Here is a 14,098-nt window from a genome sequence, read left to right on the forward strand (position 1 = left end):
AACAGAATCCATACAGAATTAGATGAGCAGTGTGGAGGGACGTTAGATGAAACAGAGTTTTCAGATGGCCGAGGGGACCGACTGACCATCCACTGAATTTGTTTGGCAGAGCCTTGCCGGCACGGTGACCACCACCAGCGTCCATTCTATCCACGGGCCAATCCACGATGGACACCGGACAGAGTCCTCGTCGGCTGGCTAGTCGCCGACACGTGGTTGGCTCGCGGCGGCGCACAGGAGGTAGAGGGGGCGGCGCAAATTGGCCTGATGTGGGGAGGTGGAGGGGGAGTGTTGGCGGCGCGGGGAGGCGGAGGTGGAGCGGAGGTAGGAGCTTCCGTTGGCGGTGGCGTGCTGGTGGGGGAGCGACCATGGCAGCGTGCGAGCTCGCCGACGGCTGGAATGGGGATCGAGGCGAGGTCGGGGGAGAGAGGGTAGCACTATTGGTTTTCCCGTGAGGGTGGGGTTCGATCTGTTCGGGCGTTTTTTTTCTGCATACCGGTTCGATTGCGTGATGGTGATCCGACGTCTCCCAGCTCGTGTGGCGTTTTTGCAATCTGTCACAAGGTTGCCAAATACATTTTTGAATTATTAATTGAAATCCCCCTTTTTAAAGACGTTTTGAAAATTTGGAACAAAAATATAAAGAAAAGAAGCTGAACAAAAAAGCAAAAAAAAAGTGATTAGTAAGAAAACATTTCCAGCCGAGCGCGCAGCCCAGCTCCCCACGAACCCTACCCACATTTCCAGGATCGGCGGCGGCGGCGATGCCGTCTGCGGCGGAGGAAGGTGACGGCGCCGGTGAGCCTCACTCGCCGGGGTCCCTTGCGGCTTTGGCCTGCGCGAGACTCCGTCGAGCGGGGCTTGCTGGCGTCCTGAGCATCACTCCCTCGCGCGTGCAGGCGTCCCTGCAACGGCGACGGCGAGCCACATCAAGTCCGGCGCGGTGGCGGGCTTCCAACGGCGAAAGACGCACAAGGATGCGATGCATCAACCGTTCGGTGCAGCGGACGGCCAGCCTGCTCGAGCGCGAGCCCAAACGAGCCTGCCGGGTGCCGGCATAAGGAGGCGGCCATGGCGACGCCGCACGGCGGCGACGAGCACCACAGCTCCATGATAAGATCCGCTGCCCTTTAATTCATGATCCTTAGAGTTAGGGTTCCTCTGATTTGGGGGAAATTAGGATTAGGGTTTCGGCAATTGGTGATTTTGCTTTAAACTTGCACAGATGCTTCAAATCCCTTTATTTCATCATCAAAAGGAAACCCTTAGTTAACATACAATCTGCTAGGGCTAGAAACTTAAGAGATTTAGGGATCGAAAAGTTCAAGCTGTGCTCAATCACGAGGAACAACTTGAATCTAAATTTAGACAGGAAGAACCCTTTGATTTTGAGATAAACTTAATGGATCAAGCACGAACTTGAGCATGTAGGGCTCAAACGAGATGCTATATGGCTCTGGTGCCATTGTTGCATTGCCAGGATCAAAATAGCACAAGAGATTTAGGGATCAAACAGTTCAAGCTGTGCTCAACCGGGGCAGTTCATCGGAGTAGGTAGGCACTGTAGCTGCCGCCCTACTGCAGCAGCATTTAGATATTTTCTTCGGTTTCTTAACTGAGCCTCGGTTCAGTTTTAGATCATAATATTTATTATTAACTGAAATTTAGTCTTTAGATCATAATATCCAACAATTGCTAGCACATTGAAACCCCTTTAGCAGCGGTTGCTATGAAAGAGAACCAGCGTGGAGCACATGTATGCAGCACCGAGCTGTGTACTCATCGCTTCCTAGCCATGGAGAACCAGCGTGGCCATGTTATTATTATACCTCTATCTGCAATTATATGCTGTATGTGTATGCTTATGGCATGTTAAAGGCTTAAAGCAAGCAATTGCATTGGTGCGGGGTAAACATGCAGGTGGGCCTCATTAAAATAAGAATGGTAAAAGATGTGTGTTGCCCACCCTCCATGCCACCACTCACTTCAGTTTTTCTTTTGAACACAGAAATTTTCATTAATTTAAAAACAACGTACATGTACAATCTTCCACTGCATGATGCATGAAACTGCAGCTACATCTGCATTTAGGCATGTATCTATGCCTGAATTTAAACACCTGTAGCTAAAAGATGCGCTCTGGATCTTCAGTGCCAACTTGGCTTGATGATGAGCCCTGAAGTTATAACATCAGTTGATATGATATATTCTGGAAGCATCAAAGGCTGTGCAGGCTGCTGTTTGAGCGAGTTGTGGTCTGATGGACCAATGTCCAGGAGCAAGCATCAGGTTCTGCGATGCTGCCGCAGTCGCCAACGCCGCAGTCTGTCAAAAAGGTAGCCTGCTGAATCTGAAGTGTTCCTGCAATCTGGGACGCTAACATCAAGCCGAGTGCCTCGGCCTGAATGGCAGATGTTATTGGTGGGGATATGACCAAGATACACAGCTGAGAGCAACGCTGATCAGCTCCGAACTGTATGAAAATACCTAAGCCAGCAACTGCGGGTCTGCCGTACCGGACTTGGAGGCCAAGCTGCATCCAAGTAAATGATGGGGCCTGAAATGGTGGATATATCGTTGATAATTCTTCCCGGCCTGGGTGATGTATGTTGGTCGACATGGCCCTGTCTCCTTGCACAGAAGCGTCATCAAGCATCCTGTAGATTGAAGAGCGAGCTGTATCATCCATCCGAGAGGAAATTGGTACCTCCATACTGGAGCCCTGCATGATCGCCCTTGCTGCAGCATAAACCTGTGAAGGGGCACTTACTTTCCTGCAAAGACAAGCATTGTTTCGAGCTTTCCCGCAATTAATATCTAGGAATTGCTATATAACATCCTGTAATTAGAAAAGCATTTCCTTAGGAAATTCAACAATAGATCTTCATATATCCTTTGCGTGGACATGGAGTTTGTGCAGACAAATGCATGCAGTCAGGGACTGCAAACAATACATCCTGCCACCAGAAGTTTTCTTTTATTATATGGCCACCCCATGTTATCGTTCATAAAAAGAAGCAAACGTTCAGTTTTGAGATAACATCATTAATCCAAACGAACGGTAAAAGCAGTGGCTCTGCACTTTACTGCATCAGCTTTATTCTTTTCATCAAAAGAAAGCAAAAGCAAGCTAGTAATGCAAGTTTAGCATCTCTTCTTTTCCCCCTTAATTAATTTTCTCTTCTTTTCCCTTTGCCTCTCTTCGTCAGCTGCATGCAGGTGCCTTCACTTCTCTTTTCACCAACGGCAGCATCCCATTCCCATAGTTGCCTTGGCGAAAACGAAAGCTCCAAACCGGGGAGGCGACCGCGCGTTGGATCTGATCGACTTCGCGTGTTGCTGAGGTGCATTCTCTCCTCCATTCTGGGGTGTGTTTTGTTCTACTTCGGTTGTTCCTGATCTGCCAGTGCTGAATCTCTCTTCCCTTCTTTCATATGCATATGCTGCAGTTTCTTCTTCCTCCGATCTGCAAGATCATGGCCGAATCACTGCTTCTCCCTGTGGTGGAAGGTCTGGCCGGCAAGGCAGCAGACGTGCTCATCCAGACCGTGACCCGCATGTGTGGCCTCGACGACGACCGCGAAACGCTGGAGCGCCATCTGCGAGCCGTCCGGTGCAAGCTGGCCAACGCGGAGGAAAGGAGCCAGACAAATGGTGGTGACTACATCAAGAGCTGGATGGAGAAGCTCAAGGCCGTCGCCTACGAGGCCGACGACGTCCTCGACGACTTTCAGTACGAGGGGCTGCGCCGTGAAGCCCGGATCGGCAAGTCCACTTCCCGCAAGGTACTCGGCTATGTCAAATACCACAGCCCGTTGCTCTTCCGTTTCGCCATGAGCAGGAAGCTCAAGGGTGTCCTTGATAAGATCAGGGAGCTAGTTGAGGAGATGAATATGTTTGGTCTTGAGAATTCTGTCCATCGTCAGGAGCCACAACTTCCTTGGCGGCAGACTCACTCCAAACTGGATGAGTCTACCGACATCTTTGGAAGAGATGATGACAAGGAGAGGGTGGTTAAGCTGCTGCTAGAGCAGCAACATCAGCAGAAGGTTCAGGTGCTGCCCATCTTTGGTATGGGAGGTCTTGGCAAGACAACACTTGCTAAGATGGTGTACAACGACCAAAAGGTCCAGCAGCATTTCCAGTTGAAGATGTGGCACTGCGTGTCAGACAATTTTGATGTTTCTGCTATTTTGAAATCCATCATTAAATTGGCTAATGGAACTTGTGACCAGGCTGACAGCATCCAAATATTGCAAAAGAAACTTGATGAAGTCATTGGCCGCAAAAGGTTTTTTCTTGTTCTCGATGATGTATGGAATGAAGAGAAGAGGATGTGGGAAGATGAATTGAAGCCACTATTGTGTTCTGTTGGTGGACAAGGAAGCGTTATTGTGGTCACATGTCGAAGCAAGCAAGTGGCCACTATAATGGCCACTCTTAAGCCCCATGAGCTAGCATTTCTTGGTGAAGAAGATTCATGGGAATTATTTTCAAACAAAGCATTTAGCAGTGGTGTAGAGGAGCAAGCAGAGTTAGTCACCATAGGAAGACGTATTGTCAATAAATGCGGGGGGTTGCCTCTTGCTCTGAAGACAATGGGTGGATTGCTAAGTTCGAAGCAACATGTAGAGGAATGGAAGACCGTCGAAGGAAGTAACATTGGGGATAATGTTGGGGGCAGGCATGAGGTCATGCCCATACTAAAGTTAAGCTACAACCACTTGTCATCTGAAATGAAGCAATGTTTTGCATTCTGTGCAGTTTTTCCCAAGGATTATGAGATGCAAAAGGATATGTTGATCCAACTATGGATGGCAAATGGGTTTATTAAAGAAGAGGCGACAATGGATTTAACACAGAAAGGAGAATGCATTTTCCATGAATTGGTTTGGAGGTCCTTCCTGCAAGATTTGAAAGTTGTAGACAGTTTTTTCCCAGGATATGAGAAAGTAGTATGTAAAATGCATGACTTAATGCATGACTTAGCCAGAAATGTTAGCAATGATTGTGCCACCATAGAAGAATTGATTGAACAGAAAGCATTCTTAAAAAGTGTCTGCCACCTGCAAATGTCAATGGATAATTCAAAAGAGACCTATGATGTTCTAAATGGCAACACATCTCCCCGCACTTTGTTAGCTCCTTCATTGATGTACCAGGACTTTAAACGGCTGTCACATGCATCATTGCGAGCATTGCATCGGCGGGGTTTGTTTCACACCAGTTTCAGTTTCGTAAATGCAAAACATTTACGGTATCTTGACCTCTCCAATTGTGACGTCAATGCTAGATTGCTGGATTCAGTATGCCTATTGTATAACCTGCAAACGTTGAGGCTGAATAATTGCAATGGACTGAGGCAGTTACCAGAAGATATGATGATGAGCCTGAGGAAGCTCATACATCTTTTTCTTTTTGGATGTCAGTTGCGGCGGATGCCTCGAAAGATTGGTCAGCTGGTCAACCTTCGAACACTAACAACATTTATTGTGGATACTAGAGATGGTTGTGGCATTGAGGAGCTCAAAGACTTGCGACACCTTAGCAACAGGTTGGAACTTTACAACTTGAGAAAAATAAAAAGTGCCGAGCATGCAAAAGAAGCCAATCTCCAGCAAAAGCAAAATCTGACTGAGTTGTTGTTCTGTTGGGGCCTTAATAAATATGGCATGCCCGAAAATGAGACATATAGTGAGGATGAAGTGTTACATCATCTAGAACCTCATAGCAAGATCCAAATTTTGGAGTTACATGGATGTGGTGGCTTAGAAATGCCACAATGGATGAGAGATCCTCAAATGCTTCAGTGTTTAAGAAAACTCACAATTACCAAATGGACAAGGTGTAAGAATATACCTGTAGTATGGCTGTCAACTTCACTGGAGTTCTTACATTTGGGCAGAATGGATGAACTCAAGACATTATGTGGTAACCTTTGCATAGAAGGTGGAGGACGCAGTACCCCTCTACAAATTTTCCCGAAGTTGAAGGACATGGTCTTGAGAGAGCTATCTAGTCTAGAGGGATGGGCAGATAACAGTGTGGGTGTGTCTATTGATAGCTCAGTAATTTTCCCGGTGCTTGAGAAGCTAGAAATCTGCCACTGCCCTAAGGTTACAAGTTTACCACAGAGCCCCGTTCTCAAAGACCTGGATTTAGCAGGATGTTACTTGGAAGTGGAGTGTGTATGGGATATTCCAAGGTTGCCTACATCCCTTGAAAATTTGTGGATTCAAGACTTCGAAGGTTTGGTGGCGCTGCCTTCAAACCTTGGAGATCTGGCAAAGCTGAGCTACCTGGTGGTTTATAGCTGCATGGCCCTGAAAGGGTTGCCTGATGGGATGGATGGCCTCACTTCTCTTCGGAAATTGGAGATCATTGATTGTCCAGCGATAGAGGAATTCCCGAATGGTCTCCTTCAGCGGTTGCCAGCCCTTGACTCCTTAACCATATTTGGCTGCCCCGAGTTGGAAAGACGATGCAGAGAAGGCGGGGAGTGTTTCCAGCACTTGTCTCCTATACCATGTAAAAGAGGATTCAGAACTGGAGCTCCAGAAGTAGAAGCAGAATCCACAATTATAGCACCAGAAGCAGAAACCAGCGGAAAGAAGTTTCTAAGAAGGCTCCTCCCCTCCTGTGCTCACTCGAAGTCTGGTGATAACTAATGTGCATATGCCACAATTCCTTTCCTCGTGTTATTATGGTTAACCATCTTTCCTCGTGCTATATTCCAGTATATTATAAGTAACTTCCAACTGGCTATTTTTTCATTTTATAGGTGCCACATTCTGTACACATTTTTTGGACAAGTATGTGCCTTTTTCTGGACAAGTATATCTCATTGCTTACTGCTCTGTGCCGAAATAGCATAAAGAGGTAAACTTCCGATCCAGTGACATCTCTATTACTTCCTGCTGCTAGTGCCAGTACTTCCAAACCTAGTCCAGTGACATCTCTAATACTTCCTTCTAGTGCCTAGTGTTAATCTGCTTGCTCCAGCTGGAGGCGCGGTTGCAGTTTACTGCAGATTCCCGATGATAACTATATGTGCCACATCAACTAAGCACAGTACTTTATCTAGCTAAACATCTGTTCTGCATCAAAAATCAGCACCAAAATTGCTTTGATGCGATGCAAAAATGTTTTCATCATCTTTATTTGCATGTCTCTCTGTAATCGACAAGCAAATTGGTTATCAGACTAGATACTGATTTACCTACAATTATCTTGCTTTGCACTACTGTCAGAATTCAGATACCACGCATGTTTACCCTGGTAAATCTCCCTACAAATAAAAATTGGTTTGATGATATGCTGACAATATTCAGGCATAATGCGACGCTAATGTGATCAATCAATGTATCTGCAGGTTGGAATTTCTGAAAGCATCCACAAGATGAAGGAAGCAACGCCATGCCGGACAAGCGAAGTCAGAACTCCATCATCACGGCATGTGATCAGTGTTGTCTGAATGAACATGCAACAATGGGAACTACTGTAGATCATTCTGTGACCGTCATCGCTTTCCCTAGTGCAGGCAGATATGTCTTGATCCAATATCTCTACATGTAGATGTCAGTGAGAAATTAAAATTTTGTATTTGCCTGTAAATTCGCAAATAGTCCTTTGGCTCTCAGAGGAACGAAGCCCATGCCTGTGTGCGTGGCAATCTGACATGTGACTATGACCTGGAGATGGTTCGATGGTTGGTCACTCCAAGCCAGAGTGATGCTTTCTTAGTTTCATATAATATATGCCTTTCTAAGCCCTTCCCGTTTCAATTCCTTTCCTTCATCGTTCTTATTACCAGTGGATCGTATTGTCCGTGTGCGTGTCGTTGTTTGGAATTGGGAGTGTTTGGTCAGTTAAGGGAAAAAGCAAAGTCTGAATTCCCCTGTCTCCTTCTCTGTTCCCAGTCCCCTTTCTTCACGCCTAGCAGGTTGAGCGTTACAGGCACGAAACCCATGTCCATGGGAGCAAAACTTGGGCTTATTTGAGGAGGGATAGTGCAACTGGCTAACACCGATATACTCTGAAACTCTGGTATACTCAAGCTTGCCCGTAAAAAAATCAAATCTGTAACGTGGAAGCAAAACTTACAAAAATGGTCCTTCACAATTTACTTTGCTGCGATAACAATTCGTCTTCAGATCTTGTTATGACTATGAAACATAAACTTTCTTTGGTGCGTTTTTAAAATTCAGCTCCATCAGAATTCAGATACCCTTTCTTGGGATTCTACATTTTTTTCTCCCTCTTCGTCTGAAGTTCTTTATTCGGGTTGACATATTTGGGTTCCAGGATCTCAACGAACTGCACATAACGTAGTGCAATTCTAATCTCTAAGCATGCAAAGTATGGCTGCAGGTGTGAAACGCCAAACTTAGTTTGGCAGCATATGTGCAATGCAGATGCTCAAAACTATTTAACCAGGGGTATATTGTTAATTCATTTCTCAGCTAGGAGAAAATGCAGGCTTTACCATCATAGCTATGGGTGAGCTAAATGGCTAAAACAGAGGCTTCTTACCCTTCAAGAGACTCATGAGATGTTGGAAGACGTGTTTTCGGTATGTTTTTTTGTTTCACTTAAAAAACAAGAACAATGTAAAAGTTATGGTTTTTTCTAAAAATAGAAATTTTTTATATTCATAAAAAATAAAACTAAGTTATGCACATTTTTAGTAAATAAAATTTTAAAAATTTTATGAACATTTAAAGTATTATATTTTTTTAAAATGAACACTTTTTATAAATTTTGTGAACTTTTCTAAAAATTCAACAACTTTTCACAAAATTCAAGAAAAGGAGTTAAACGCAGTATTTGTTTCGCAAATAATATATATTTAAATTTGTTCCTTGAAAATGAAACCAGCCAAAAAAACGAGTTTTTTAGGGGAGCCAAAAAACGTATTGAAAATCCGTTCGTCCAGCCATCAATTATGAGGCCCACGAAACAGGGAGCTCCTAGTTGGCGCTTTAAGCGCTGCCGAGCGTAACCGGTGCTCGCACGCGGCGCACTAGCGGGCCGGCCCACCAACATGCTGGGAAAAAGGAACGTGCGAAGAAAAAAAGTTGCGAGAAGGTGGATTCGAACTCAGTACCTACCTACCGAGCAACATCCTGACACGCTGTGCTAACAGCCAGATCAACCATGACTTTGTTGTCCAATAGAAGGAAACTGTACTATTTGACCCTTCTAGAACTGCACATAACTATATACTCCCTCCGTTCCTTGCTATCAGGTGTATAGATTTTTGACAAAAAAAAATCTAAAATATAGGGTGTATTGCATTGTATCACTCTTTTGGTTAACTTCTTTAGGGATTTGATTACATTTCCTTATATCAGGCAAGCTCCTCTATTTTCTCATGTCAATTAGTCAGGTGAAATCTCGCCCAAAACTTGTGAAATTTTCTCTCCACATGCGTTCTTTAATCTTCGTACCAAAAATTATACACCCTATATTTAGGAACGGAGGGAGTATTATATACCCACTATAAATTAATTCTAAATAACAAACGTAAATTTCAAAGGAATTCATAAAAAATAGAAAACCACGAATAAGAAAAAAGCTTGTTTATTTTGAAAAAAAGTTCATCGGTATAGAAAAAACGTTCACAAAATTGGTAAAAAAGTTCACCGATTTGGAAGAAAGTTCACAAAATGTGAAAGAAGTTCATCAATTTTGGAAAAAAACTAATTGAATTTGAAAAAACAATCAAATTAAAAAAAATTCATTGATTTTGAGAAAAAGTTCATCGAATTTGAAAAAAGTTGATTAATTTTGAGAAAAAGTTCATCGAATTTGAAAAAAGTTCATTAAATTTGGAAAATGTTCTGTGATTTTGAAAAAGTTCATGGAATTTGAAAAAAAAATAATCAAACTTGAGAATAAAGTTAATCGGTCTTAAAAAAAGTTCACAAAGTTTTAAAAAAATTCATCAATTTTCAAAAAAGATCAGCGAATTTGAAAAAAGTTCATCGATTTGGAAAAAAGTTCACAAATTTGAAAATAAGTTAATCGATTCAGAAATAGTTCATCGAATTTCAGAAAAGTTGATCGAATTTTAAAAACATTGATTTAAAAGAAAAGATCACGTATTTGCAAATAATTCAACGAACCAGGATGAATAGAAAGAAAAAATCAAAAACGAAAAGGGAAAAAATTAAAAAAGAAGAAAAGAAAAAGGAAATAGGAAATAGGAAAAGGAAAAAATAACATAGTGAGATTGTTTCTTCCTAACAATTCCCTCCGCGCTGGCGTGGTGGTTGTACCATCGAATCTGGACCATCGTAATGCTTTCTTTTTGCGGAAATTGACACAGAAGAAAAAAAAATTCCTATGAGCCGGCCCAGCGGATGAAGACCAACAACGGCGCAGCCCCTCCTTCCACAAGCAGCCCAATACTTCTACTCAGCCCCGTAAGATTAGTTGTATGGGCAGATGGTATCTGTTCGTCCTTTGCCCTCAATTCAGCGTCAAGTAGCTCCGTTCTTCGCCACAATTTTGCACAAGCTGTTCGAAATTGAGTTACTCACATTATTTTCGTTTTGTGCTTAATTCTAGAGGTACTTATTCGGTTAGAGAGGTTGCTCAAGATAAAGAGAACAGCGGGAAGCTTAATTCTTCTTCGTTCTGGGATCCAGCCACCGACGTCCAACCATATCTGAGGTGCTCTTATTCCTTGTGTTGTGTATAATTAATTTAAGCCACTTGTGTGGTGATGTCTTCTACTAGAAAATACTTAGCCGGTAACCATACAAGGTAAGAAATTAAACAGATAGATGCACATGGTAGACAAGGTGCAGTTAATTTATATCCCGCAGTAAGATATAGGAGTATACAGTAAGTTTGGACATTCACTGTATAGATCGGGAGGATCTGGAAAAATAAAAGGTCAGGACATTAACTTCTAATAACTTCATATAAACTCTCCAAAATAATATTAACTTTATATCAGACAGTAGCACACAAGCTTCAGCAACAATCAGTTCTATCAAAGCTTATTTGTGCTTTTAGAAGAGAGATGGTATACTGAGTAGAAAGTCATTTTTTGGGGGCAAAGCAATCTTTCATGGAACCACCGAACCACAATGTTTTTCTTAGTAGCATGATATATATGTTTATCAGTATAATTAATTATTTTGTAAAGCCTTTTTCATATTCTAGAGATCACAGATCTATGCAATGTACTGGTTAATTGGAATATGGTAAGTTTCTGAATGCTTGTAAACAAGGGCCGTCAGTGTCGTCTCGCCCTGGGATCCCAAATATGTGTGGGCTGGCCCTGGATATAACATGAATTGCACCGACTAAGAAAAATTATTGTCAATAATAAGCGCATGAAAGAGGAGAACTCAAAGTTTGCACATGAATCAACAATGTTCAGTATGAAATATAGACACTCAGGGAAAATTAGTACAAGAGAGAAAGATATATCTTCCATGTCTGACCACGAACCTCAAGTCATGTCACCGTCTCCTGCTGTCACGAACAAAAGGTCCTTACCAATAAGTAACACACTTCACATAACAATTTGTAGTTCAAGTCGGATAATATTTCTGTAGACATTCATTTTGGCTACAAATGTTTTCTATAATTTGAGTTGTACTACCGGTGATCACTGATCAGCCTTCCAATGTTCAGTGGCCTAGGCGGCTTTTTCCTTCCTCTGTAAACTCCTCTAAAATGTACAGTTTTCCCTCTCCTATAATGCAATGACAGAGCTCCTGTCGGTTCGGGTCAAAAAAAAAGTTGTACTACCGGTGACAAAGGTCCTTACCAATCAGTCAGATCACATATGTGTAAGAGATCCATCATATTTATTCGCTGGTTAGCATTTTTGTTAACTTTTAAGATGATGCAATGGACATTTTTAGCTTCCCTTTAATTTATTAATTGAAGATACACATGCTAATGTGGGACGTGGTGTTTCTGCTCCAGGGTGAATCTGCACCTGGATAAACAGTAAAATAAAAAAATTAAACAAATTCTAATTTTTTTGTGACACATATTGTTGAATATTTCAGCTCCGTGCAAAGTTTCAGGAAGACAAAACTTCTAGTGCTCTGAGCAAAAAACCAAAACCAAAACCAATGCTCTGAAAATGCTATTTTTCAAAGCATTTTGGAGCACTAATTTTGTTTTTATTGCCCAGACTTCCATCAATTTCATTTCATCACGAAACTTTGCACCAAGGTGAAACATTCAACAATGGTCATCACCAAAAAAAAAAAATCAGATTTAAAAAATATTTTTAACTATTTTTTCGTATTTTACTGTTCATCTCGGGTTCATTTGCACCTAAGAGCAGAAGGACACTTTCGTGCTAATGTGTACTCATTCTTGATTTTTAAAACTTGAATTAGTGTTCACATGAAACCTAAGCATTACAGATAAGGAAAATGGTTGATAAGACCAAGAAATTTATTTATTTGTAGTTAGCCTTTTTGTCAACACTTAAAAATGATGTAGTGGGGCTATTAAGCCTATATTAATTGAAGATACATATGCTATTGTGTTCTTATTGTTCAGTTTTCTTGAACTTGAATTAGTGTTCACATGAACGCGGAGTATTACGCATAAGGAGATCGGTTGATCAGACCAAGAAAATTCTGTGACATGCATGTGTAAAGTATTGCACGTAGGAGGAAGGCATTTTGCATGTAAGAATCATTTCGTAAACATGAAACTGGTCCTGTTACAGTTTTTCAATCTTTAAATTCCAACGCATATTCTGTAAAAGTTTAGAAAGTCCTGACACATAATTTGCTACATATAGGATAGGAGCGCCTCCTATTATTTATTTTCACCTCAAAACTAACCTTCTTGCTTTGGCATCCCCAGTTACCAGGCATTTTCCCGGTAGCCGCAGCAATTAAGTCAGTTTTCAGTAATCAGCCATGTTCATCAGTTCTGTAGATATGTTATGACCGGCATGTTAGGGGCTTAGCCCAGTTAGTTGTGGCCCAGTCTATCTTATCATTATTAGGGTAGCCCAGTTAGTTGTGGCCCAGTCTATCTTATCATTATTAGGGGCTTAGCCCAATTATCGTTATTAGGGGATTGGGAGTCAAGTAAACCTCTCTATATAAGGAGAGGAGATGTATCAATCTAATCAAGCAAAGAAGCAATCATATTTACTCGGCTTTCTTAGGGAGCCGGGAGAACTAACCCTAGCCACCTCCTTCCCTGCGCATCTTCCTCTCAGCCGCCGCCTCCTCGCGCACGACGGCGCCCAGCCGCCGGCGGCCGCGAGTTCGTCCACGACCAGCTCCCTCCTTCTCCTACAATCTCCGGCCTAGACCCGGTAGAACCCTAGTTTCTACCAGTTTGGTATCAGGTAGCTCGGTTTCGACCATGTCTTCACCACCACCAATTCCGTCGCTGCCCACCACCACCGCGCCGCCGCCGATCCTCTCCACCGCTGTAACATCCCGGATGTAACTTTCCATCTTTGTAACTCCAACTCTTGACATTTCCGGCTATGTGTTATGATATTCCCTCCGTGGTTGGGTTTTTGTCTTTTGTTTTGCATTTTATTCATGTCATGCATCTCATATCATGTCATCATGTGCATCTCATTTGCATACGTGTTCGTCTCATGCATCCGAGCATTTTCCCCGTTGTCCGTTTTGTAATCCGACACTCCCACATGCACCGGCGCATCCCTCTTGTCTCTTTTCGTGTGTGGGTGTTAAACGTTCTCGGAATGGACCGAGGCTTGCCAAGTGGCCTTGGTACACCACCGGTAGACCACCTGTCAAGTTTCGTGCCATTTGGAGGTCGTTTGATACTCCAACGGTTAACCGGATACCGCAAAGGCCTCTTTTGGGTTGCAGCCCAACACCCCTCCAAAACAGTCCAATAACCCATCTAAGTCACTTCCATGCTATCCGTCGTCGGATCACGATCGTGTGGGCGAAAACCGCACTCCATTTGGAGCCTCCTAGCTCCCTCTACCTATAAAAACACACCCCCCTTCGAAATCACGGGCGAAACCCTAGAAATCCACCTCCGCAGCCGGACACGTCCGGATCGGGCCGGACGCGTCTGCCGCGCGCCCGCGCCTATCGGAGGCTGCCACGTGGCG

General features: G+C 43.1%; 1 protein-coding gene across 2 annotated transcripts; it reads left to right on the plus strand.

Annotated features, from left to right (window-relative positions):
* Positions 1-805: 805 nt before the first annotated feature.
* LOC123161661 (putative disease resistance protein RGA1) lies at positions 806-7,766 on the plus strand. 2 transcript variants are annotated; one of them, XR_006480812.1, is made up of 4 exons: positions 806-3,344; positions 3,450-6,669; positions 6,782-6,879; positions 7,373-7,766. XR_006480812.1 is itself a non-coding variant. In XM_044579468.1 (4 exons), the coding sequence occupies exons 2-3, from the start codon at positions 3,477-3,479 to the stop codon at positions 6,868-6,870; spliced, it is 3,270 nt and encodes a 1,089-aa protein (XP_044435403.1). In that variant the 5' UTR covers positions 806-3,344; positions 3,450-3,476; the 3' UTR covers positions 6,871-6,879; positions 7,373-7,766. The 2 variants fall into 2 exon arrangements, 1 of the variants encoding a protein (XP_044435403.1); XM_044579468.1 differs by having other exon boundaries at positions 3,450-6,657.
* The last annotated feature ends 6,332 nt before the right edge of the window (positions 7,767-14,098 follow it).

The sequence above is a fragment of the Triticum aestivum genome, chromosome 7B (assembly GCF_018294505.1).
Source record: "Triticum aestivum cultivar Chinese Spring chromosome 7B, IWGSC CS RefSeq v2.1, whole genome shotgun sequence".
NCBI classification, from domain to species: Eukaryota; Viridiplantae; Streptophyta; class Magnoliopsida; order Poales; family Poaceae; genus Triticum; species Triticum aestivum.